The following is a 23,470-nucleotide window of genomic DNA, read 5'->3' as shown; positions in this document are numbered from 1 at the left end:
TGGAGAGGAACCTTGGCTTCCGAACATACAGAACATCGTCTATACTGATGGTTCAGACATGTTAATAGGCATAAACTTGATAACAAAGCACAAAAAACGTTTTAAATAAAACCGTTTACCTGTCACTTTAAATTTTAAACTGAACACACTTAATTACTGAATATGTGAAAAAGTATGAAGGAATTGTTCAAAATTCACCAAAATTTCACCACAGTGTCTTAAAGCCTTAAAAAGTATTGCACACCAAATTTGAAAGCTTTAACTCTTAAAATAACGGAACGGAGCCGTTTTTACATTTAACCCCTATACAGTCCCCTGTATCTGCTTTGCTGAGACCCAACCAAGCCCAGAGGGAATACGATACCAAATGACGCCTTCAATAAGCTTTTTCAGTGGATCTGAGCTCCTCACACATGCATCTGCATGCCTTGCTTCTCAAAAACAAACTGCGCATTAGTGGCGCGAAACTGAGGCTCTGTCTATGACTAGAAAAGGCCCCCAGTGAAAAAGGTGTCCAATACAGTGCCTGCCGTTTTTTTTAACACAATTCCCAAGATTAAAATATGCTTATAAAGTAATCGTTTTAGCCCAGAAAAATGTCTACCAGTCTTTAAAGCCCTTGTGAAGCCTTTATTCTTATATTTAAAACTAAGAAAATGGCTTACCGGATCCCATAGGGAAAATGACAGCTTCCAGCATTACCAAGTCTTGTTAGAAAATGTGTCATACCTCAAGCAGCAAAGTCTGCCCCACTGTTTCCCCCCAACTGAAGTACTTTCATCTCAACCAGTCCTGTGTGGAAACAGCCATCGATTTTAGTAACGGTTGCTAAAATCATCTTCCTCTTACAAACAGAAATCTTCATCTCTTTTCTGTTTCAGAGTAAATAGTACATACCAGCACTATTTTAAAATAACAAACTCTTGATTGAAGAATAAAACTACATTTAAACACCAAAAAACTCTAAGCCATCTCCGTGGAGATGTTGCCTGTGCAACGGCAAAGAGAATGACTGGGGAAGGCGGAGCCTAGGAGGGGATCATGTGACCAGCTTTGCTGGGCTCTTTGCCATTTCCTGTTGGGGAAGAGAATATCCCACAAGTAAGGTGACGCCGTGGACCGGACACACCTATGTTGGAGAAACAGGTATTTCATATACAAAAATAAACCCAATCGATCAATTTCCCACATGTTTTATGTACATTAAGGGGGAAACCAATTTGACAGTACACTGTCCCTTTATTTATTGAATTCACGCCACTATACTGATAATTGCAGTATGGATATTTTTGTACTTGAGTTGTGTACTACAGAGGCTCTATAGTCTTATCTGGATACTCAGTTGTTTTATGTGCACTAACAGTATTATAGGCATTGATATGAACATTGTTTTGGATGGTGATCCATGTCTCACACCGGCTACTTACATAGGATTGCTTTTTTTTTTTATATATATATAATTATTATTTTTTACTTTTTAAACATTTTTTTAGCCCCTTTTTAGTTTTAATTTACCTTTTAATACAAGTTGAATTTATATATGCTCTCAAATTCACTCCTGGATTGTAGATATTCAAATGTGTGCTATATAAATATATAATTTTGTAACTTTTAAAAGATGTATTTAAAAAAAATGCACAAATGATTAAGAAAAATTCAACTACTAATTTCTAAAAACTACAACAAAAATATCAGCACAAAATCTACACAAGCCAACAGTAATTCGTCTTACGTAATACTATGGATGGCATCTTTTAGCTGAATCTTCTGTAGGCAATTCCGCCAATTCGATACTGCGGAATGCACATATAAACTAAATGAAAGGGGAAAAAAATAAATTACAAAAGTACAGAGTAGACGGAAGAAAAAAAATACATTTGCAGATACCTGCCGGAACGTTCGTAAAATATCTGAAGCATCATAAGGAATATAAAACCCCAACACTTTCTTTTGTGATTTAGACAGTGTGAATCATTTTTAAAAGGTTTCTAAATTACTTCTATTCTCAAATTTGCTTTGTTTACATGGTATTCTTTGTTGAAGAGATACCTAGGTAGGTGTCTGGAGCACTATATGACAGGAAATAGTGCTGCCACCTAGTGCTCTTGCAAATGGATAGCATTCTTGTAAAACTGCTACCATATAATGCTCCAGAAACGGCATCTCTGCTTTTCAACAAAAGATACCAAGAGAACAAAGAAAATGTGATAATAGAAGTAAATTAGAAAGTGGTTTAAAATTGCATGCTCTATCTGAAACATATAAGACAAATGTTGGGGCTTCATGTTCTAACAGTCTGTTAAAATCTGACAGCGCTCAACCTTGTGTCTGTAGCTCCTAGTATTGTGGGTACCAGCGCCCCCAAAAAGGTGAATGTAGTGCTAAAAATAAATACACAGAGCGCCTCCTAAAAGGCTAAGACACTAGTAGTGACAAGATTATTTAAAGGACCAGTCAACCCTGTAGATTTGCATAATCAACAATTACAAGATAACAAGACAATGCAATAGCACTTAGTCTGAACTTCAAATGAGTAGCAGATTTTTTTTTTCTGACAATTTCAATAGTTATGTCTTTTTCCACTGCCCCTGTACCATGTGACAGCCATCAGCCAATCACAAATGCATACACATACCATGTGACAGCCATCAGCCATTCATAAATGCATACACACTTATTCTTGCACATGCTCAGTAGGAGCTGGTGACTCAAAAAGTGTAAATATAAAAAGACTGTGCACATTTAGTTAATGGAAGTAAATTGGAAAGTTGTTTAAAATGGCATGCTCTATCTGAATAATGAAAGTTTAATTTTGATTGAGTGTCCCTTTAAATAAAAAATACATTGAAATTCTATAGGGGTATATAAAATATTTTATAAGCTACTTATAGCTAAAATATACAAACAAGATACAAAAGTGGATCCACTTGATAAAGGCCCAGTTCTTAGGGCCGAAACGCGTTGACATATATGGTAAGCTTCTTTTCAATTACTGACTAAGTTTGAATAGCAGTTTTGCACTATGTTATATTTGTTTTATTACAGGTATATCTTTGAATGAATTGATCCCTGAGACATAGGATCCATTTCTGTATTTTTTCATCGTTTACACACAGGAATAACTTTTTAGGAGCATCTCTGCACATCTTGTATTCACATAAGGGTCACTTTATAAGTGTGTTATTCACTTTAACACATCCTAAATATTCATTTGGATTATTTTTTCACATTTTCTCCTTTTTCTTTTTTCATTTTTGTGTACACACATTTTTGATTATTCATGCCCACTTCATCACATCATCTTTTCAGGATTTTTTGGATATTTACAATAATTTTTGAAATTTGATTTAAAAACCACTACGTTTTTCTTTTTTACACACTTCATCATTTCACCGTTTATCGAGGGATATATAAGGATAATTGTTTTAAAATAGAATCTTCATATTGGACAATCACTCTCTGGAAAGAATTTAAAGTTTGGGACCTACATATTTATGGACACCTACTCAGTAAATTGATGTTTTTATATATTTATATTTTTTATCCAACCATCAACCAGCTTATCAGTTAACAGCTGTTTTATTGTAATTTATTTTGTGATTAAGATTGTATTTTGTTGTGGTTTTTAACCACAATTGTATTGTTTTTATATAGATATATGCATATTTTATCGTTAATTTTAAGTGGATCCACTTTTGTATCTTGTTTGTATATTTTAGCTATAAGTAGCTTATAAAATATTTTATATACCCCTAAAGAATTTCAATATATTTTTTATTTAAATAATCTTGTCACTACTAGTGTCTTAGCCTTTTAGGAGGCGCTCTGTGTATTTATGTTCTAACAGACTGAGGTTGTGCCATTTCGTCTACACTTAGAGACCAATCTATTTAAAGGGACATTGTACACTAGATTTTTCTTTGCATAAATGTTTTGTAGATGATCCATTTATAGCCCATCTGGGGGTGTTTTTGTAAAAATATATAGTTTTGTGTATTTTTTAAAAAAAACATTGTGCTGATTTTCAGACTCCTAACCAAGCCCCAACGTTTTAGATATAGACTGATGTCCTCAGATTCCTGCTGCTCCTGTTTGTGTAATGAATCTTTTCATATGCAGGGGAGGGATTGCTCTTTCTGCTTTAGCAGCCCCTTTCAGTGGGTGTCCCTGCCTAACCTTAGCAGTGCTAAACTGGGAAATTCTAAGTAAGTTTTTAAACGGCTTTATACAGGATTTTTAGATCAGTATCTGTGCATATTCTTCTTTATAGTAGTGTCTATTACATGTAGTTATATGAAAATTGGTGTATGCTGTCCCTTTAAGTTTGTAGAATTTTTTTCTGCAGTTTTATAGAGTTGTTTTTAAGATTTCCACAGAAGAATAATGTGTGATGTGTTACATGATCTGCATACTCATTCTGTTTATTTCTTTATTGTGACCTCTGGATGTCCCGATTTGTATCCAAATTTGATTCCATTTATTCTCTCTCTGCCTACGGTGTTTTCCCTCATCAATTACAGTTCTATTTCACTCTTGCACTATTTTGCCCTCTAGTGGTACTTTGCATTCATTGCATGGTAATACAAAATTGTCTTTGTTTAACACATCTGAATAAAATAGTTATTTGTTTAAACATCTCTTGCTTTTCTGTAAAAATTGTGCTTGTCCCAAAGTCCTTAGAGAGGTCAGAAAGCAAATTCTAAAACTTAAGTTTTCTTCAAATTTATGCAAAACAATTAAAGGGACACTGAACCCAAATTTTTTCTTTCGTGATTCAGATAGAGCATGCAATTTTAAACAGCTTTCTAATTTACTCCTATTATCAATTTTTCTTCGTTCTCTTGCTTTCTTTATTTGAAAAAGAAGGCATCTAAGCTCCCCTAGAGCATTATTCAATGCTCCCATAGATTTCAGAACTGATTTTGTCCACTAAATGTGCAGCTATACTCTCCATTTGGTAATAGTAGGTTGTTTTCTTTTTGATAATGCTATAGTGAGGTACTATATTCTTCCAGTAACGGGCTGTACATATAATAAATATATGTTGTTACCTTCCCTCCTGTGTTCCAAGCCAGATAGTAGCGTCTATGTTCCTGTGATCACAATTTTCTGCATCTTGAGATTCTTGCATTGACAGAACATCCAGTTTGTAACCTAGAAATATTAGTGATATCAGTTTAAAACCAAAAACAAAAGAATAATGTATTTTAAGCAAGCTAAAAGGAAAAACTAAATGACGGTATATTATTTTTTTATTTTTTTTTTAAACTTGGTTTTTATTAGTTTTCAGGCAGAGACAGTATATTATTTTTTATCAGCTATATAAAAAAAATATATAATGGGTTATAGCAAATTCAGCCACCAGGAGAGAGAGTTCTGTGAATAAAAAAAAAGTTGTAAAAGGTAAGTGAAGATATAAGAAGTCATAAGAGTTCAGGAAGACAAGAAAATTAGGCAACATCTTTAAATATGGGTGGTTCTTCCTCTATGGAAATTTTTAACAAAAATACTGTTACATTTTCTTCAGATGAAAAGATTTCACAGCTGCATTCATTACTTTTGGGAAATTCAGAACCTGGCCACCAGGAGGCGGCAAAGGCACCCCAGCCAAAGGCTTAAATCAGAGCTTTCCAAACTTTTCATGTTGGTGACACACTTTTTAGACCTACATAATTTCGCGACACGGTAATTAATTCAGTTGTACTAGCAAAAAGGAGGTTAAACTAACTTGTTTTAAAATATATGGACACATACATAAATTATATAATATGTATTTACAAGTAACAGTATGTATGTGCAAGAATTAAAAAAAAGTTTAACACCAATAGCTACTTACTATTTTAATGGGATGTATGAGGTTGATGGGATGAACACAGTTTCTGAATATTTAGTGGAATATTAGATAAAGATACTCGCATTTCATCATCAAGCATTTTTAAGCTTCCACTTCCTATCCATATATCAAGAGCAGGAGCAGCAATGCACTACTGGGAGCTAGCTGCAAAAAAAACCCTTTGACTTCAGCTCAGCATTTAAGCTGCCGCCCTCAGAGCTCCGTGAGCCCTACTGACTACTGCCCTCGCTGCAAACACACTGCTGTCCCACTCACTAACTACACGTGCAGTCAGGAGCCAATGTGCCGCCAATGGGAATAGTTTCAGTTCCCACTGAACTGCGCCAATTGGTTAAGATCATCTGTGACCCACTAGGTATCAATCATGTGTCAACCATGTGATATGCATAGCAGGCAGGCGGAAAGTCAGAAACCAAAAAAATTTTATTTAAAAAAAATTGTGCTGAAACAGGGACACACCTACACACTGCTGCCGACACACTAGTGTGTCCCGACACACAGTTTGGAAAGCACTGGCTTAAATACTCCTCTCACTTCCCTCATTCCCCAGTCATTCTGCCGAGGAACAAGGAACAGTAGAAGAAATACCAGGGTGAAAAGGTGACAGAAGAAAATAACAGACGCCGCCCCAAAAAAAAAAAAAGGGCTGGAAGCTGTGGACTCTTTCCATCTGAAGAAAAGAAAATCAGGTAAGCATAATTTATGTTTTTCTTCATAATGGAAAGAGTCCACAGCTGCATCATTACCTTTTGGTAAAGCAATACCCAAGCTATAGAGGACACTAAATGCGCAAACGGGAGGGTACAAAAGGCGGCCCATTCTAAGGGCACCAGGCCTGAAAAACCCTTACCCAACAAAAAAACTTGTTTTGTCCGAAGCCAAGAACATTGGAAAAGAAAAGGCCCCAAGGACACTGACCCGCAGATAGTCCACAAGCCTTGCTAGAGACCGCAGAAAGAACACAACTGAGACAGCACGCCTCCAGGAGACACTGTTGCTCAGAAAGCGGTCCTCAACAACACACCCCTGTACCAGAGAAGGGGGATCAACTAACAAACTCCCAAAAGGAAAGAGATGGAGGAACAAGAAAGGATTCCCCGAAAACACCAAAAATGGTATAACAGTTTCCAAGAAAGGAAAACACCAAGAACCAAGCCAAACTCAGAGACCGAAACCAGTCGTGGTATCAAGGGAGGCAACGCCCAGACCCCAGATGTACAGAAACCCCAATGTTAAAACTGGGAATCTGACACAGAGAAGAACTTCTCCTCAAGATAGTGCAACCGCACCTTAAAAGTTGACTGAAGACAGAGTCCTCAAGGAATTTAAAATATTGAAGTCTTCAGAAACCAATATACGTGCAGCAAAACCCAGAAGGCAAGTCCCTGGGTCAACACCACACACTACAGTCATACCAGGATGCCTTCTGACGTAAAATAAAAGCAGGTGTAACCAAAAAGCTGCCAGCCCTACTAAATATCCTATACATGGAGAAGCACAGATACCTCAAAAAGGCTCACCGTACCACAAGGACCCAAAGGCGAACAATAGAGTTTTGGTAAAAATCTGCCAACACACAGATAAAGTGCAAACGGTTGCAACCGATTTCAAACTGCAACCTTCCGCTTGCTATGCAGCAAAGTAACCCACAGGCCACTACAGCTGTCAAGTCTGAAAGACAGGGGAACAGAAAAAAAAACACCAGTCCCCAGAAAGAGGACAGAAAAAGATGGACTCAGCCACCCCAACGGTGCTCAGGTGCCATTTCAAGAGCTCCAACAATAGGATCTCCAAGAGAATCCATAGGAGAGTAACAGAGAAAATGCAATAGAGCCTCAGAAGACCCAGCACGACACTCCATGACAGTCTCGAACATGGAGAATGAACAAGTGAAGGGGAGCCGTATATCGATTAAAAAATGTTTTTTGGTTTTAAAAAATTAGAGGAAAAAATTAGGGGAAAAAAATATATATATATATTAAAAAAGTGCTTTTAATCGTATTACAACGTGATAGCTAAACTGATATTGAAAATACAGAATTTGTATATGTTAACTAATGAGTGTGGTGGTAAGAAAATAGAATTGTGGAGGTTAATATATGTAATAAAAAGAAAGGTAAGACATGGGTAGTGTACAAAATGTGACAATTTTTATATTGTACAATGTAGCAGATACAAGTTGAAACAATTACAAGTTGCAAAAAATACAAGGAATACAAGAAATATGCTGGTTTAAAAATGACAAATTAAAAAAACATAAAATACATATTTACACACTGTATATGTGACTTGTGTGTATCTCACTGCAGTGGATAAAAAATGGATAAAAAATGTATAAAAAAGGCTTATGTAAAAAATTGTATAATACAGCCTAAGTAAGGTAAGGTAGTATTTATAAGGGCGGTTGGTTATTAGGACAGTGCCTTTTAAACACTTTTTTAAAAAGTACCTTAGAAAGTAGTGGTTCCCAAAACTACTTAGTGGTATAGTGGGATCCGTTGAAAGACATTCATGTGGATATGCTATTAGTAATAGCTAAAAAGGGGTTCTTTTGTAGATGGTGGTGGTCTCAATACTATTTTTCAGTATGGACTCCGGTCTGGTAGCAGGTATCTAATTCCAAATGGAGTTTTCTTTGTTAAAAAGTCTTGTGGGTTTTTTTCTGTAGCTTGCGGTGTCCCAATACTCTCTGTCAGTATGGACTGTAGTTTGCAGATGAAGTAGAAAATTCTTTAGGTGTTCCTGTGTCCCAATACTCTCTGTCAGTATGGACTTCTGGATCCTTAGCTGAACTAGTATATAGCAGCACCAGTATGTAGTAGCAGTTGGATTTCTTAGGTGAAACAGTGTATAGCAGCACCAGTAATGTAGCAGTAATGTAGCAGCAGTTGGATTTCTTAACGATCCGTTTGGCGGCAAAAACAGATTTCTCCCATCTAGAATTCATTTTAGAGCCAGTACATAATTTTTTCCTATTTACGCAAAAAAAAGTGCAGAATAAGCCATAGATCAATACTGCAATCCTATTAGCTAGGCAAATGATACTCAAATCCTGGAAAGATAGGAAGGCTCCCAGTATTGCTGCATTTGTACACAATATAATGTATCAAAAGGTTCTGGATCAACATAACCCTCTAATCTTCCAAGATAATAAATTAAGAATGTTTATGGCAAAATGGGATAGAGTAATTCTAGATCAACCTAGGGAAACTCAATTTCTGCTTATAGATTACTTTCGTACCTCACCCCTCTTTCTTCAATTGATACTAACTGATAATTATCCCACACATTGGAGACAGCATCTTTTTCCTAAAAAAATTCTTCTCTCTTCTTCTTTCTCTTCTTTTGTTGTAGTTATCTGAATTGTATTTTATAAAATTTAAAATTTCGATACTGTATAGGAATATGTCAGTACAGATGTACTGAAGTGAAATAACTTCTAATTCCTCTATTACCTAATATGATTAAATATTGGATGTCCATGTGTAAAATAGTAAATCAATGGCACAACTTAAGTTGTGTCTTTGTTTCTTTTTGTGTTTGATGTAAAGTATACTGTAAATGTCAAAAAAAAAAACCAAAGTTTGTCTTAAAATGTTGGTTATGATGGCTTTCTTAATGCTTTACAAATTAATATCTTGTTCTATTGCTTTTTTTGTACCATCCTTATTTGATGATCGTTTATCTTCGTTAATATTTCTGTACATAAAAAAAGTGTAACAAATTGATTTACTTTACCAAAAGAAACACCAAATAATTTGTTAATTGATTGTCCGGTTAAATTTCTTATAACCAATAGCGGATCGTTAAGAAATCCAACTGCTGCTACATTACTGCTACATCACTGGTGCTGCTATACACTGTTTCACCTAAGAAATCCAACTGCTACTACATACTGGTGCTGCTATATACTAGTTCAGCTAAGGATCCAGAAGTCCATACTGACAGAGAGTATTGGGACACAGGAACACCTAAAGAATTTTCTACTTCATCTGCAAACTACAGTCCATACTGACAGAGAGTATTGGGACACCGCAAGCTACAGAAAAAAACCCACAAGACTTTTTAACAAAGAAAACTCCATTTGGAATTAGATACCTGCTACCAGACCGGAGTCCATACTGAAAAATAGTATTGAGACCACCACCATCTACAAAAGAACCCCTTTTTAGCTATTACTAATAGCATATCCACATGAATGTCTTTCAACGGATCCCACTATACCACTAAGTAGTTTTGGGAACCACTACTTTCTAAGGTACTTTTTAAAAAAGTGTTTAAAAGGCACTGTCCTAATAACCAACCGCCCTTATAAATACTACCTTACCTTACTTAGGCTGTATTATACAATTTTTTACATAAGCCTTTTTTATACATTTTTTATCCATTTTTTATCCACTGCAGTGAGATACACACAAGTCACATATACAGTGTGTAAATATGTATTTTATGATTTTTTAATTTGTCATTTTTAAACCAGCATATTTCTTGTATTCCTTGTATTTTTTGCAACTTGTAATTGTTTCAACTTGTATCTGCTACATTGTACAATATAAAAATTGTCACATTTTGTACACTACCCATGTCTTACCTTTCTTTTTATTACATATATTAACCTCCACAATTCTATTTTCTTACCACCACACTCATTAGTTAACATATACAAATTCTGTATTTTCAATATCAGTTTAGCTATCACGTTGTAATACGATTAAAAAGCACTTTTTTAATATATATATATTTTTTTCCCCTAATTTTTTCCTCTAATTTTTTAAAACCAAAAAACATTTTTTAATCGATATACGGCTCCCCTTCACTTGTTCATTTTCTATTTCACATCGATAACAATTTGGAGGAATTGTTATCTCTCAGAAGGGTGTAGAGCATATTTCTTATCACTCAAATATTATTTAGCTCACTATTTTTAAGGTGCACTCGCTCCATCCTGTAACTTAAAGTCTCGAACATGGAGACCTCATCTCCCCAGATGAAACAGAACCCCAGACAGCAGATCGCTCTCCTCTAGAGGATAAAAAAATTATGTTTAAACAACCTGCAAACAGGACAGGACAATCAACCTCCAGAGAGAGGAAACTCTACCCGCATAAGGAGGACAAACGACCGCCCCAAAGGGGAGAGTACGGAAGGAACAGCTCACAAGCTCAAAGACATGAAGCCATAGGCTGAGGAAACAAATCCAAATGAAATCATCTAGATGTCATAGATGAACATCAAGGAACACCCCAAAAAAGAAGGGGAGCACACCTCAGACAAAGGGCACAGAAATTCTGTCCAAACCGAAGGTCATAGTCTATATTCCCTGGAAAAACTAGATCACACCGAACCAGCCACAGGATCGTAAGTCTTCCGGAATCCGGAAGATCCACAACAAAAACTATAGGCCTGAGTCCCAGATCGTTCCAGGGAACCTCCCATGGAACATAACCGGACTAACCTGGAAAACGGTAACAAGTCTCACTCGGAAATCCCAACCCAAAAGGAAAGAGAACATCCCAACCCAAAAGGGAAGAGAACACTCCAAAGGGAGCTAAAGTACGACAAAGTTGCACAAGGAGCCCACCAAGGCAATAAAATAATGCCCAGAGAAAACATCGAGGACAAAGTCACCCAAAGAGTGAGCAAACAAAGGCTAGTCTCCATAATCTCCTCTGGAGTACCAGAAGACCATACCCAAGGAAAAAGAATGCAGAGCATCTTAAACCCCGGTAGAAAAAACGCCTAAGCGAAGCTTGGAGAAGGAGACAACACGGCCTATGATCCCTGATAGGGAATTACTTAATTCCCTAAGTAGGAGAAAGCCACAAGACCCTCCCATAAGGCGGCCAAGACCGCTAAGGGGCAACGGACAAGTCCCAAAATCTCATCCGAAGAAGAGAACCTCAAAAAGGAAAAATCCAAAAAGGACAATTCCAAGAGGCACAAAAGGCAAGACCGCCAGAACCGGCGGCAAGGAGGTCCAAAATCCTCCCAACCTCCAACCCACGAGGGGAAGGAAACACTCCACATCCCAACGTAAAGACGGAATCATGAGAGAGTCTAACTAGTATTTATATTGCGCCTTTCTCCCAGTGGGACTCAAAGCGCTTTTTCAGCGCTCGCTCTTGGATGAACCAAATCGGCAGCTGAATAATAATAGTTGTTATTATTACCTCAATGTTAATGGTACTCATTTTATCGACCTCAGAAGGATGAAGGGCTGAGTCGGCCCTGCCGGGATTGAACCTGTGGCCCTTGGATCTTTTAACAGGCCTTTGTAGTCTGGGCATTTTACCAACTGAGCTACCTCACCAGCTTCGACCAGCTGGAGAGGCCAATGAGGAATGAACCAATCCCCCATGCCTCACGGACCCTCAGGTCCACTCAGAAGCTGAGCTAAAACTTGTAAAAGAAAACAAGAACAACACAATAACATATGAGGCACTCGGCACCCAAGCAGACTAGCAAGACAGAACAGGCGCCCCATGTCTGAATTAGGCCTCAAGACAGAAGGAACTGAACCCAATCAGGACCAGCCTGAAACCAAGGGCTATCCCTGTCAAGGCCATATAGAATCACCCCAAGAGAGGGAAAAACAGCAGACACACATAGGACTAAACAAACATAACAAAATTTCCTTAGAAGTAACAGTGCGATCAAACATCGTAAGTATCGATTCCAGACAAATTTCCTTAAGGAAATATAAAAACATGAGCGTTATTCAAATAAAATAAAGGATAAGGCAAACCGCAGGTTTATTGCAAAAGAAGAACAGAAGCACCCGCAGGAACGTCCAACAGGGACCCTGTTCTACCAAGCTGAAACTGGAAAGAGTACTCGATAACAAAACTATAAGAAGATTACTTCATCCCTTTATGTCTATTTCTGCAAGCCAATCGAAGAAGCAGACTAAGAAGTCTCAGATCCATTAAGGATGGGATCTTCCGACAAGGCCAAAGCATGCCTCAAAAGAACACGAAGGCTTGAAAGTCTATACCAAAAAGCGCAGCATACCCCCGCCGAATGCGAAGACGACTCCGGCCTCGAAGGTTGACCCGCCGAACCCTCAAGGACAGTCGTTCCCCCAGAGAGCTGAACAGGCCACCTCATGCCTGAAGAGCCCTGGATAACGGAACACGAACAGTATCTAAAACCAACTTCTGGAAGTTGCATACGCACCACTGCCAAAATTATCGACATGCGAAATTGTGCCGAAACCCCTGGCGGGAAGAAGCTACCTTCCGGGGAAGGATAAGCAAATTGTGGGTTACCTGCATGCATAGTAAGCAATGGTGGAAGGTAACTCGCCACTCGGAGGACAGAGGCGGATCGCTCAGCGGTTACTTGATTCCCGATCCCGAGGAATTAAGCACTCTAATAAGGCATTCAGAACATAACTGATAGGCTAGTATCATCCGGGGCAATACGCATTCTGCACAAGGAGTAGAAAATAAAACAGACGTCCGTCTCCACGATATCAGACTCCTCCATAGCTAGGATATTAATACAAAATTTGGACCCAAAACTTAAATGGCACCTGACACCCACAATGGCCACAGGGCCCGGAATGCGGAAATGGAGAGGAGTAAAAACGTGGCCACATCCGGTTACGAGGTGAACCGTACAGTCCAGAAAAAGTGCAGGCCACGTCACTTCCAAAGGCCGTTTTGTTCCACAAGCCATGAGCCTAAGTAACACTACGCATAAGCAGGTCAAATCACATAAACATGAATATAAAAAAAAAAAAAACCTGTTGAATAACCCCCCTCAGGAGATATTACCCTTGATTCCAAGATACAAAAGGCGCCTCACTGAGACCCTTATATATAGTTAGTCCAGCAAGGTGGTAGCCTCTCGGGAAAACATTTGTAATATAATACAATCATGACGAAAGTAAAATGAAACGATCTTACCGGAATCTACTCCGTGGAACAGGTCAAGTGTGACAGATAGTAGCATCGCCTGTGCCATGGACTTAAGAGAAGAAAGCAGGCAGCGAAACTTGTCAACACTGATTGTTTATGGAGCTGTTGGGATGGTTTTGCAGAAAGACTCTCTCTGTATCTCCGGACTCTAGCTTTCATTCATGCTTTCACTGAAAGGCTGACAGGACGGCTTAAAACTCCAGTCCCATGCCGAAGAGTACTACCTCCATAAGAGACTATCGAAAACCTCTGACACTTTTCTGCCAACCTCCTGGGACGAAAGGCAAAGAATGGCTGGGGGATGAGAGAAGTGGGAGAAGTATTTAAGCCTTTGGCTGGGGTGTCTTTGCCTCCTCCTGGTGGCCAGGTTCTTATTTCCCAAAAGTAATGAATGCAGCTGGGGACTGTTTCCATTTATGAAGAAAACTGGTTCCATGGTGAGTGCTACTTAAGGAGATGAGCCAAGATATGAATATGTTGATAAGTATTATTTCATTTGTCCTAATATGCTTGTTATAGCCTCTAGGTGGCATCCTTACAGCATCTATTACTTGTACATCAACTTTAATGTAACTCTACCACTCTAGCTTTAACTGAAGTCTCTATTACTAAAATGTTCACAAACTGCTGATCTTACTCCATTACGCTTTTTAAAGAATATTGTATATGCCAAATTTGAAATACACATATTTACAACAGGAGAAGTGCACAACAAGGAACAATGGCTCTATAGCTATTCCATTGGCAAGTCACCACCTGGGAACAACCTCTTTAGCCCAATAGTGCTTTTCACAGAGAACTTTCCTGAAGTATATAAGTCTGATCTTCCTTCTATGAACAAGAAACATGGCAACCCTAGACAATCGCGTTGGCTCACCTGTTGGCCTTCTAAGTGAATTTGAAGCACAGTAAGGGCTGTTTCTCAATGCCAGTTGACAAAGAAACCTAACAGGCCAGATTTAATATATTTTTCTGATTAAGTGCAGCTGCGGCTGTTACAACAACCAAGCTACTAACATGCCCAAGCAGAGAAATACTTAAAATCTGTCCTTTTAAGGTTCCTTGATGAATGGAACTGAAAAAACTGCAGCAAGGAAATGCACTGATTTGGTTTCATTATATTTATTATAGAGAATGGAAGTAAATTTTGTCTTGCTTTAGAAAATGGTAGACCACTTTGGCTACAGAAAACTCCTTCCCATGAAGCAACTGTTTGTGCCAAGCAACAGCGGAGAAAGACAGGAGGAAACAGAAAAAAATTCTTACAAACCTAAGGAATAGCTAGTCTAGACAGAATGCTCGGTTGCAACATATGCAACAGTATCATGTGAAACCATGAAAATAGATCTAGACTCAAAGTGTCTGCACTAAGACCAACCAGCTCCATGCAATCTTTTGCACAAAAGATTTTTGTTACACTTGCAGGCTTGGAAGTTGTAGGTTTGGCCAGTATATGTCTGTCAGAACCAATATCCAGGAAACTTCCAGAAAACCTAACTATTTTGGAGGACACTATAGAGATGTTGGAAAGATGTATCTGCCATCCAAAAGTCTGAGAAACGTAAACCTCCTTGCAGGGTGTGAGAAACCAACAGGTATTCTAAGTAAGTTTAGACAGGATTCAGGATAGGGAACTACAGAAACACCCAGTGAACAGGTGGCCAACCAAAAGGCGAAAGCAACAAACTGGGAATGTTAACTTCAAAGCAGATAAATCCTACAGCTCCAAGTTCAGTCAGGCTTTACTGGCTAAAATGTATAATTTTTCTTTGGAGAAAAATCCTACTTCTGTCACTGACTAGGAACAGTACACAGTACTGTCAAGTGTTTCAAGATCCTGAAGCAAAGCCATACTTCCACTCATCAGCTCTTAATAAAACTGAGAAAGAATAAAACTGAGAAAGAATAAACCAAGGAGGACGAGAAACTGATAAAAATGTACCAGTTGTACAAAAAAAAGTTTGCTGAAGAATGAGAAAGATTTGAAGTTCATGTTTCCTAATTAAAAGTCTTAAATTTGGAGGGGGGGGGTCCTAGCAGCGTCTGGGTGAAGAGGCACTTTCAAGAGCTCTTGACGAGTTACCAATAATCAACTACAAAATATTCTCATATAACCCAATCATGAAGCACAAAATATTCTCGTATAACCCAATGATCAACTACAAAAGATCCTAATATAACCCAATGATCAACTACAAAAGATCCTCATATAACCCAATGATCAACTACAAAAGATCCTCATATAACCCAATGATCAACTACAAAAGATCCTCATATAACCCAATGATCAACTACAAAAGATCCTCATATAACCCAATGATCAACTACAAAAGATCCTCATATAACCCAATGATCAACTACAAAAGATCCTCATATAACCCAATGATCAACTACAAAAGATCCTCATATAACCCAATGATCAACTACAAAAGATCCTCATATAACCCAATGATCAACTACAAAATATTCTCATATAACCTAATCATCAACTACAAAATATCCTCATATAACCCAATCATCAACTACAAAATATTCTCAAATAACCCAATCAACTACAAAATATTCTCATATAACCCGATCATCAACTACAAAATATCCTCATATAACCCAATTATCAACTACAAAATATTCTCATTTAACCCAATCATCAACTACAAAATATTCTCATATAACAAGGGTGACCATATTGCCGCTTTAAAAAAAGGGATACATGTGAAAAATATGTCAGGGTTCTTATACAAAACATTTCTTTAAACAACCCTGAAAACAGCCCTAACATATGTATTTTTTATATGTGTCCCTTTTTAAAGCGGCAATATAGTTACACTACATATAACCCAATCATCAACTACAAGAGACCTTCATGTCTTATAACTATCTTACCTGGAACACTGGTAACACACAGGACATGGGCGTTGGGGATTACAAACTGATCCATGACATGATTGGAAGAGCTGGCATCAATGACCATGATCTCACTGACTGAGTGCGTCCCCGAGCAGATCCACACTAAGGAGGACAGACGTATATTCTGCAAAAGGGCAAGAAAATGATTAAGTAGAGGAAACAGATAACAAGTGTGATCTCTGTTATAACACATAACTTAAAGCAACATTAAACTCAAAACAATCCAATTATCAGTATGAAGGAGCAATATTTAAAAATGTTAGTTTTTTTCATGCAAAAAATATGTTTCAAACTAATTGGAAGTACTCAAATTCCATTCCGACTGATAATGACAACTCTCAAAGCTATATTGGTGGCCAGCAACACCTCTTAAGCATAAAAACACCTCTCAAGCAAAAAAAGGGTTTATCACAGGTGGTTGTGCCAATCGGGTTTTCCGTCAGATTACAAGTTGAAAGTAAACATGATTGCTTGAGCGTAAAAGTTAACGATCGTTGGGTTAGCGTGACCTCAGAGCTCTAGTTAAATGTTTTGTGAAACTAACAAAAAAGTGTCACAAAACACATCAAAAATACATTACACAATACAGTTAAACTTCTAATAGCACTGTCTAATAATACTTAAAGGGACACTCAAGCCAACTTTCATTATTCAGATAGAGCATGCAATTTTAAACAACTTTCCTATTTACCTCCATTAAAAAAAGTGCATAGTCTTTTTATATTTAAACTTTGAGTCACCAGCTCCTACTGATCATGTGCAATAAGTCACAGAATAAGCATGTATGCATTTGTGATTGGCTGATGGCTGTCACATGGTACGTGTATGCATTTGTGATTGGCTGATGACTGTCACATGGTACAGGGGGAGTGGAAAAATACATAACTTTTAAAATTGTCAGAAAAAAAATCTACTATTCATTTGAAGTTCAGACTAAGTGCTATTGCATTGTCTTGTTATCTTGCATTTGTTGATTATACAAATCTACTATGTTGACTGGCCCTTTAATCAAATAAATATTGCACAAAAAAGTTATAAGGGCTCAAAGATATGAGGTCTCAGGTGTTAGAAAATAAAGGCATATTTTTTTATTTTATTTTATTTTTTTAAACTTGCAGACAGTGGAATAAAAGACAACGCAGAAATAAAGTGAATAATTACATCTTTGTTTCTCTCACTCTCATTGTCTAGTTGGGATGCTCCAGTTGCACACCATAGCTGCAAAAAGAAATACAAAAATATTATACATAGCATATATAGAATATAGTTTTAAATTAAATAAAAAATGGTGTAAGCAAAATCAAGACAGACATTTATGGGGCATGATACTGTAAGAAGATGTCTAATTAATGTGTTTACAATAATTTCTTATTCCAGCTGCAGAGTTTAGAATGTACGGTAAATTGTTCTTGTAGGTTTATTTTTGCATATGAAATAGCTGTTTTAGCTGAGACCACAACACAATCAAAAGGTTTGAACTTGTAGGGAGAGAAGACCTTATTAATTTATATATTTATATATACACACAATGACATCCTTATCTTATCTCTTACTGTATACACAAATCCAGATAGAGAGAACAATAGAAAATTAGCATTTTAGTAAATCTCTCTCCCAACCCCACTAGGAGTATGATTTCTTCTGCACCTTCTTGATTACATAGCTTATCTAACCAGTACTGCTTTACTAAAAGTTTCAGTATAGGTGGTAGCTTCAACAGGAAAAAGCAGCTATTCCAAATTGCTCCTTTACCTTTATTTTGTTAACACATTAATAGACTCCAGCAGGTAAAATTGACCACTGGGAACACATAAAAGGGGAGAGAAAAAAAGCAAAGTACACTATGCCTTTAAGGACTGCGGTAATTTGAATGCCAATATTTTTCTCCAGTGATTGACACGTTGTAAGTAAGAATCCCTGATTGGTTCAATAACTGTGCAGTGGGGATATATAGATGACTGCGTGACATTATATATACATTTAAATTATATTATAACATGTTTAATAATTGTAAAACACAAATAAAAGATACTAAATAAGAATCAACATATAAAGAAAAGGAAGAAAAACAGTAGCAAGAATAAAATAAATGTTGGGATCATCTGCAAACCATGACGCTAATAACTATTTGTATACAATTATAAAACTTCCAGTCACCTTAGTGCTTGGGTCCTTCTGGTCCAACAGCCGAAGTTGCACCAACACCGGGACACCTTTGGTTGGATTTTCAGTAGCAGCTTGAGGGTCACCCTGTATATACTAATTACATATGTTCATTACAAAAAGTACATTTCATGAATAGAAACATTTCCTTGCATACTTTTTAACAGCATCTTTAAAGCACATTAGTCTTTAATCAAAATTACTTTAATGTTTATTATCCACTGACTTTATACAAAAATTTTATTTATTATCTACCGACTTCCCTTATGCTACCATGCGCCATGAACTATCTTCCGTACTCAGACTCTCTCGAACCTAAAATTCCCCCAACAAAACAAAAAAAAAAAAAGGTTTTAATATTTTCCAGACCGTGACACGGATAGCTCATTAAACTTCTCTTGCTGGGATCCGCAATCATTCTTATTAAATCCATACACTATCACCACTGAATAACCATACTTGTCCCACATCTTCCTTATGGCACAGGGAAACATACTGTTTAGACTGTAAGTTGTATTTTGAATGGAGTCATAATTATCACAATATCACTCTACCTACTTAAAGTGATGGTAAATGAGGGTTTAGAACAAAGTGCCATCTGAAAGACCATGTGTAAGAATGTCAAATCCTACTTTTTTTTTGTCTTACATAACTGAAAAATGTAGCTATGCCTGCATTTAGGAGGCATACTCTGGCAGCCCCCTCACTATTCCATTTTTTCCCCTTAGAATATCGCATTGATCAAATCAAAAGTAATGTCAACTGACAGCCTTTTAATAATGGGGAGACAAACCGGCAATTCCATGCATGCGCTCCACTGCAGGTAGTGTAAGAAATTATCAGCTTTGGCCACTATGATGTGTCCCAATAGCATTTATGAAATGCTCATTATAGTCAGAAGAGTAGAGAGCTTGAACTAGCATTGCAGTCAGTAAACGGTGAATCTCACGATTCACTGTATACTCGTATGACGTAGCAGTCACATTGGAGCATGCGCGTCAAACAGGCAGCACGGGAGCGTGCACGGATTTACAAATGAGCTGCCTATCAAGTAACTTCACTCCACACTAATAATTATTTTTCTTTATTCTGTGACGTGTAGAGCGGGCCAACCAGCTATGCACATCACTGCACTAAAACCTGGAAACTCTACGAGGGCGGAGTTAAGGTACTTGATGACAGGTGGGAGATTTGATTAGATTTCAAAATGTAGAATATATTTTGTATAAACAACAATGCGGATCACATCAGCATAAAAAGCTCTATCGTTGGATATTTATCATTACTTGTTTTGTTTACTATCACTTTACAATATGTAATTTTCTTAAAATAATGAAATATAGATCTGCTCATTTCCATTGCTTGGCACAGACACACAATAAATAAAATGGTTAAAATGTAGAACAAGTCATATCAGTGATAACATAAATGCAATAATATTTGTACATATTATAGCAACACTATAATTACATTGCTTTTTACCACATTTGTTTGTTTATTATAACATAGGACTGTGTAATGAGGGTGTACTTCAATAATTAAAAGATTAGACTTTTTATTAACACTAAGAAGTCCAAGGATATCATATACTGTTGTAGACACTGTGAAATAAATATTTTTATATCAAAGTACTAAAACAGTAATAACTTACGAGAAACAATAATATGCTGCTTTAATCTAACCGTTAGATGCACATGTAATAATTGTCATGTGCGTGTATAATGACTCATGGTATTCTGCAATACCATGCAATACAGAATAGGGGCCTAGTGGTCGGCATACCCAAGGCTTCCGTGAGAGTTCTTGTAATGTCTCCAATAACGTGGGATGATGTCACAAAGTAGCTGCAAGGGAGCTGGAAGGGGAGGTTATTCAAATCCCTCAATCTCAGCTCCCTCTTTCAAATATGGATATCATTGATAACAGCTTAGTAAAGTGGTCACCTGACTATTTTGAATGTTATTTACTAAAATCTAAACAAAAAAAAACACATTTTGCTTTAATATTTCTGTTGCAGCCATCTTACATGCAAATGAAGCATAAATATAATAATGGTGTATTCTAAATCTGTGGGCCAACTGAATAAAAAACAATATATAACTTGTCTGGGTCACTCACTAAAATATGACTTACAATAGTCTTTAAATTTAAGTAGAAAAAAAAAAAAAGCTAAAAATGGGCTAAGCACGGGGGTGAAAAAAGCCCAGCAGAGAGCGGGTTAATAGGAAGTGTTCTGGGCTTCTTTTAGCGGTTTTTCATATTGTGAATAAAACAACTATGAAAAACAGCTTCACTTTAACCCCTTAATGACCGACGATGTGCAGGGTACGTCCTCTAAAAAAAATACAGTTTTAACGACCGAGGACGTACCCTGTACGTTGTCGGTCTTGGAAAGCGGTGGAAGCGATCCTGCTAGCTTCAAGCCGCTTTCCGGTTATTGCAGTGATGCCTCGATATCGAGTCATCCTGCAATAACCCTCCTTGGCCATCCGATGCAGAGAGCCACTCTGTGGCCCTCTCTGCCCCAGACATCGATGGCCGATATCGTTGGTGGGTGGGAGCCAGTCTGGGAGGCGGTTGGGCGGCCATCCATGCATCTGCTTGGGTGGGATCGTGGGCGGGATCGCCAGGGGCGCGCGCATGCACAGGATCACCGGGGACGCGCACATACGCGCGTGCGTGCATGGGGTGGAAGCGGGTGGGAACGGCTACACTACAGAAAAAATGTTGAAGAAAAGTGGGATAGAGTGGGGTCAAATTTAATTTAAAAAAAAAAAGCATCTAAGGGATCTGGGAGGGGTTGGTCTTTGGGGGGGGGGAAATCTACACTACAGAAAAAAAAAATAGCATTTTTTTGGTAAACTGGGTACTGTCAGACAGCTGCCAGTACCCAAGATGGCTCCCAATAAGGTAGACGGGAGGGTTAGAGAGCTGTTTGGGGGGGAGATCAGGGAGGTTGGGGGCTAAGGGTGGATCCTACACATCAGCATATGTAAATATGCTAAAAAAAACAAAACAATACCTTTCATTTTAGTACTGGCAGACTTTCTGCCAGTACTTAAGATGGCAGGGACAATTGTGGGGTGGGGGAGGGAAAAGAGCTGTTTGGGAGGGATCAGGGGGTGTGATGTGTCAGGTGGCCATAATTCACAAGCTGTGCCATTTGTGCCATAATTCACAAGCTGTTTGAAAATAATTTCAGTGAGAAACCTAAAATTGTGAAAAATGTAACTTTTTTTTTTTTATATTTGATCGCATTTCGCGGTGAAATGGTGGCATGAAATATACCAAGAGATGGGCCTAGATCAATACTTGGGGTTGTCTACTACACTAAAGCTAAAATTAACCCTACAAGCTCCCTAATTAACCTCTTCACTGCTGGGCATAATAAACGTGTGGTGCGCAGCGGCATTTAGCGGCCTTCTAATTACCAAAAAGCAACCCCAAAGCCATATAAGTCTATTTCTAAACAAAGGGGATCACAGAGAAGCATTTACAACCATTTGTGCCATAATTGCACAAGCTGTTTGTAAATAATTTCAGTGAGAAACCTAAATTTAGTGACAAAATTTGTGAAAAAGTGAACGATTTTTTTTATTTGATCGCATTTGGCGGTAGAAATGGTGGCATGAAATATACCAAAATGAGCCTAAGATCAATACTTTGGGATGTCTTCTTAAAAAAATATATACATGTCAAGGGATAATTTTGTTTGGAAATAGCAAAGTGCTACTTGTATTTATTGCCCTATAATTTGCAAAAAAAGCAAACATGTAAACATTGGGTATTTTTAAAGTCAGGACAAAATTTAGAAACTATTTAGTGTTTTTTTGGTGGTTGTAGATGTGTAACAGATTTTAGGGGTCAAAGTTAGAAAAAGTGTGTTTTTTCCATTTTTTCTTCATATTTTATCATTTTTTTTATAGTAACATAAGATATGATAAAAATAATGGTATCTTTAGAAAGTCCATTTAATGGCGAGAAAAACTGTATATAATATGTGTGGGTACAGTAAATGAGCCGAAAATAAAAATTAATTTTTCTAACCTTCAGAAACTTTGTTGTAGATAGGTATGTGATGATCTTTAAATCTGCACTATATAATATTGATGGTCAGTTGGTGCCAAAAATACAAAGTTTTGGAATCCTTTAAGTGATATTTAAAAAAAGAGGAGTAAAAACAGAATTTATGTTTACCTGATAAATTACTTTCTCCAACGGTGTGTCCGGTCCACGGCGTCATCCTTACTTGTGGGATATTCTCTTCCCCAACAGGAAATGGCAAAGAGCCCAGCAAAGCTGGTCACATGATCCCTCCTAGGCTCCGCCTACCCCAGTCATTCGACCGACGTAAAGGAGGAATATTTGCATAGGAGAAACCATATGATACCGTGGTGACTGTAGTTAAAGAAAATAAATTATCAGACCTGATTAAAAAACCAGGGCGGGCCGTGGACCGGACACACCGTTGGAGAAAGTAATTTATCAGGTAAACATAAATTCTGTTTTCTCCAACATAGGTGTGTCCGGTCCACGGCGTCATCCTTACTTGTGGGAACCAATACCAAAGCTTTAGGACACGGATGAAGGGAGGGAGCAAATCAGGTCACCTAAATGGAAGGCA

At 37.5% G+C, this 23,470-nt stretch overlaps 1 protein-coding gene across 1 annotated transcript in view; it reads right to left on the bottom strand.

Moving 5' to 3' along the window:
- Window positions 1–23,470, bottom strand: part of LOC128638588 (C-Jun-amino-terminal kinase-interacting protein 4-like) — a 297,523-nt gene that overhangs the window by 53,065 nt on the left and 220,988 nt on the right. Inside the window, 5 exon segments of the mRNA XM_053690636.1 lie at window positions 1,733–1,813; window positions 5,052–5,154; window positions 16,660–16,807; window positions 17,845–17,901; window positions 18,841–18,942. Coding sequence (XP_053546611.1) covers window positions 1,733–1,813; window positions 5,052–5,154; window positions 16,660–16,807; window positions 17,845–17,901; window positions 18,841–18,942 — 491 coding nt within the window.

Source organism: Bombina bombina, chromosome 8 (assembly GCF_027579735.1).
Source record: "Bombina bombina isolate aBomBom1 chromosome 8, aBomBom1.pri, whole genome shotgun sequence".
Taxonomy (NCBI): Eukaryota; Metazoa; Chordata; class Amphibia; order Anura; family Bombinatoridae; genus Bombina; species Bombina bombina.
This window is presented reverse-complemented; position numbering and strand designations above follow the sequence as displayed.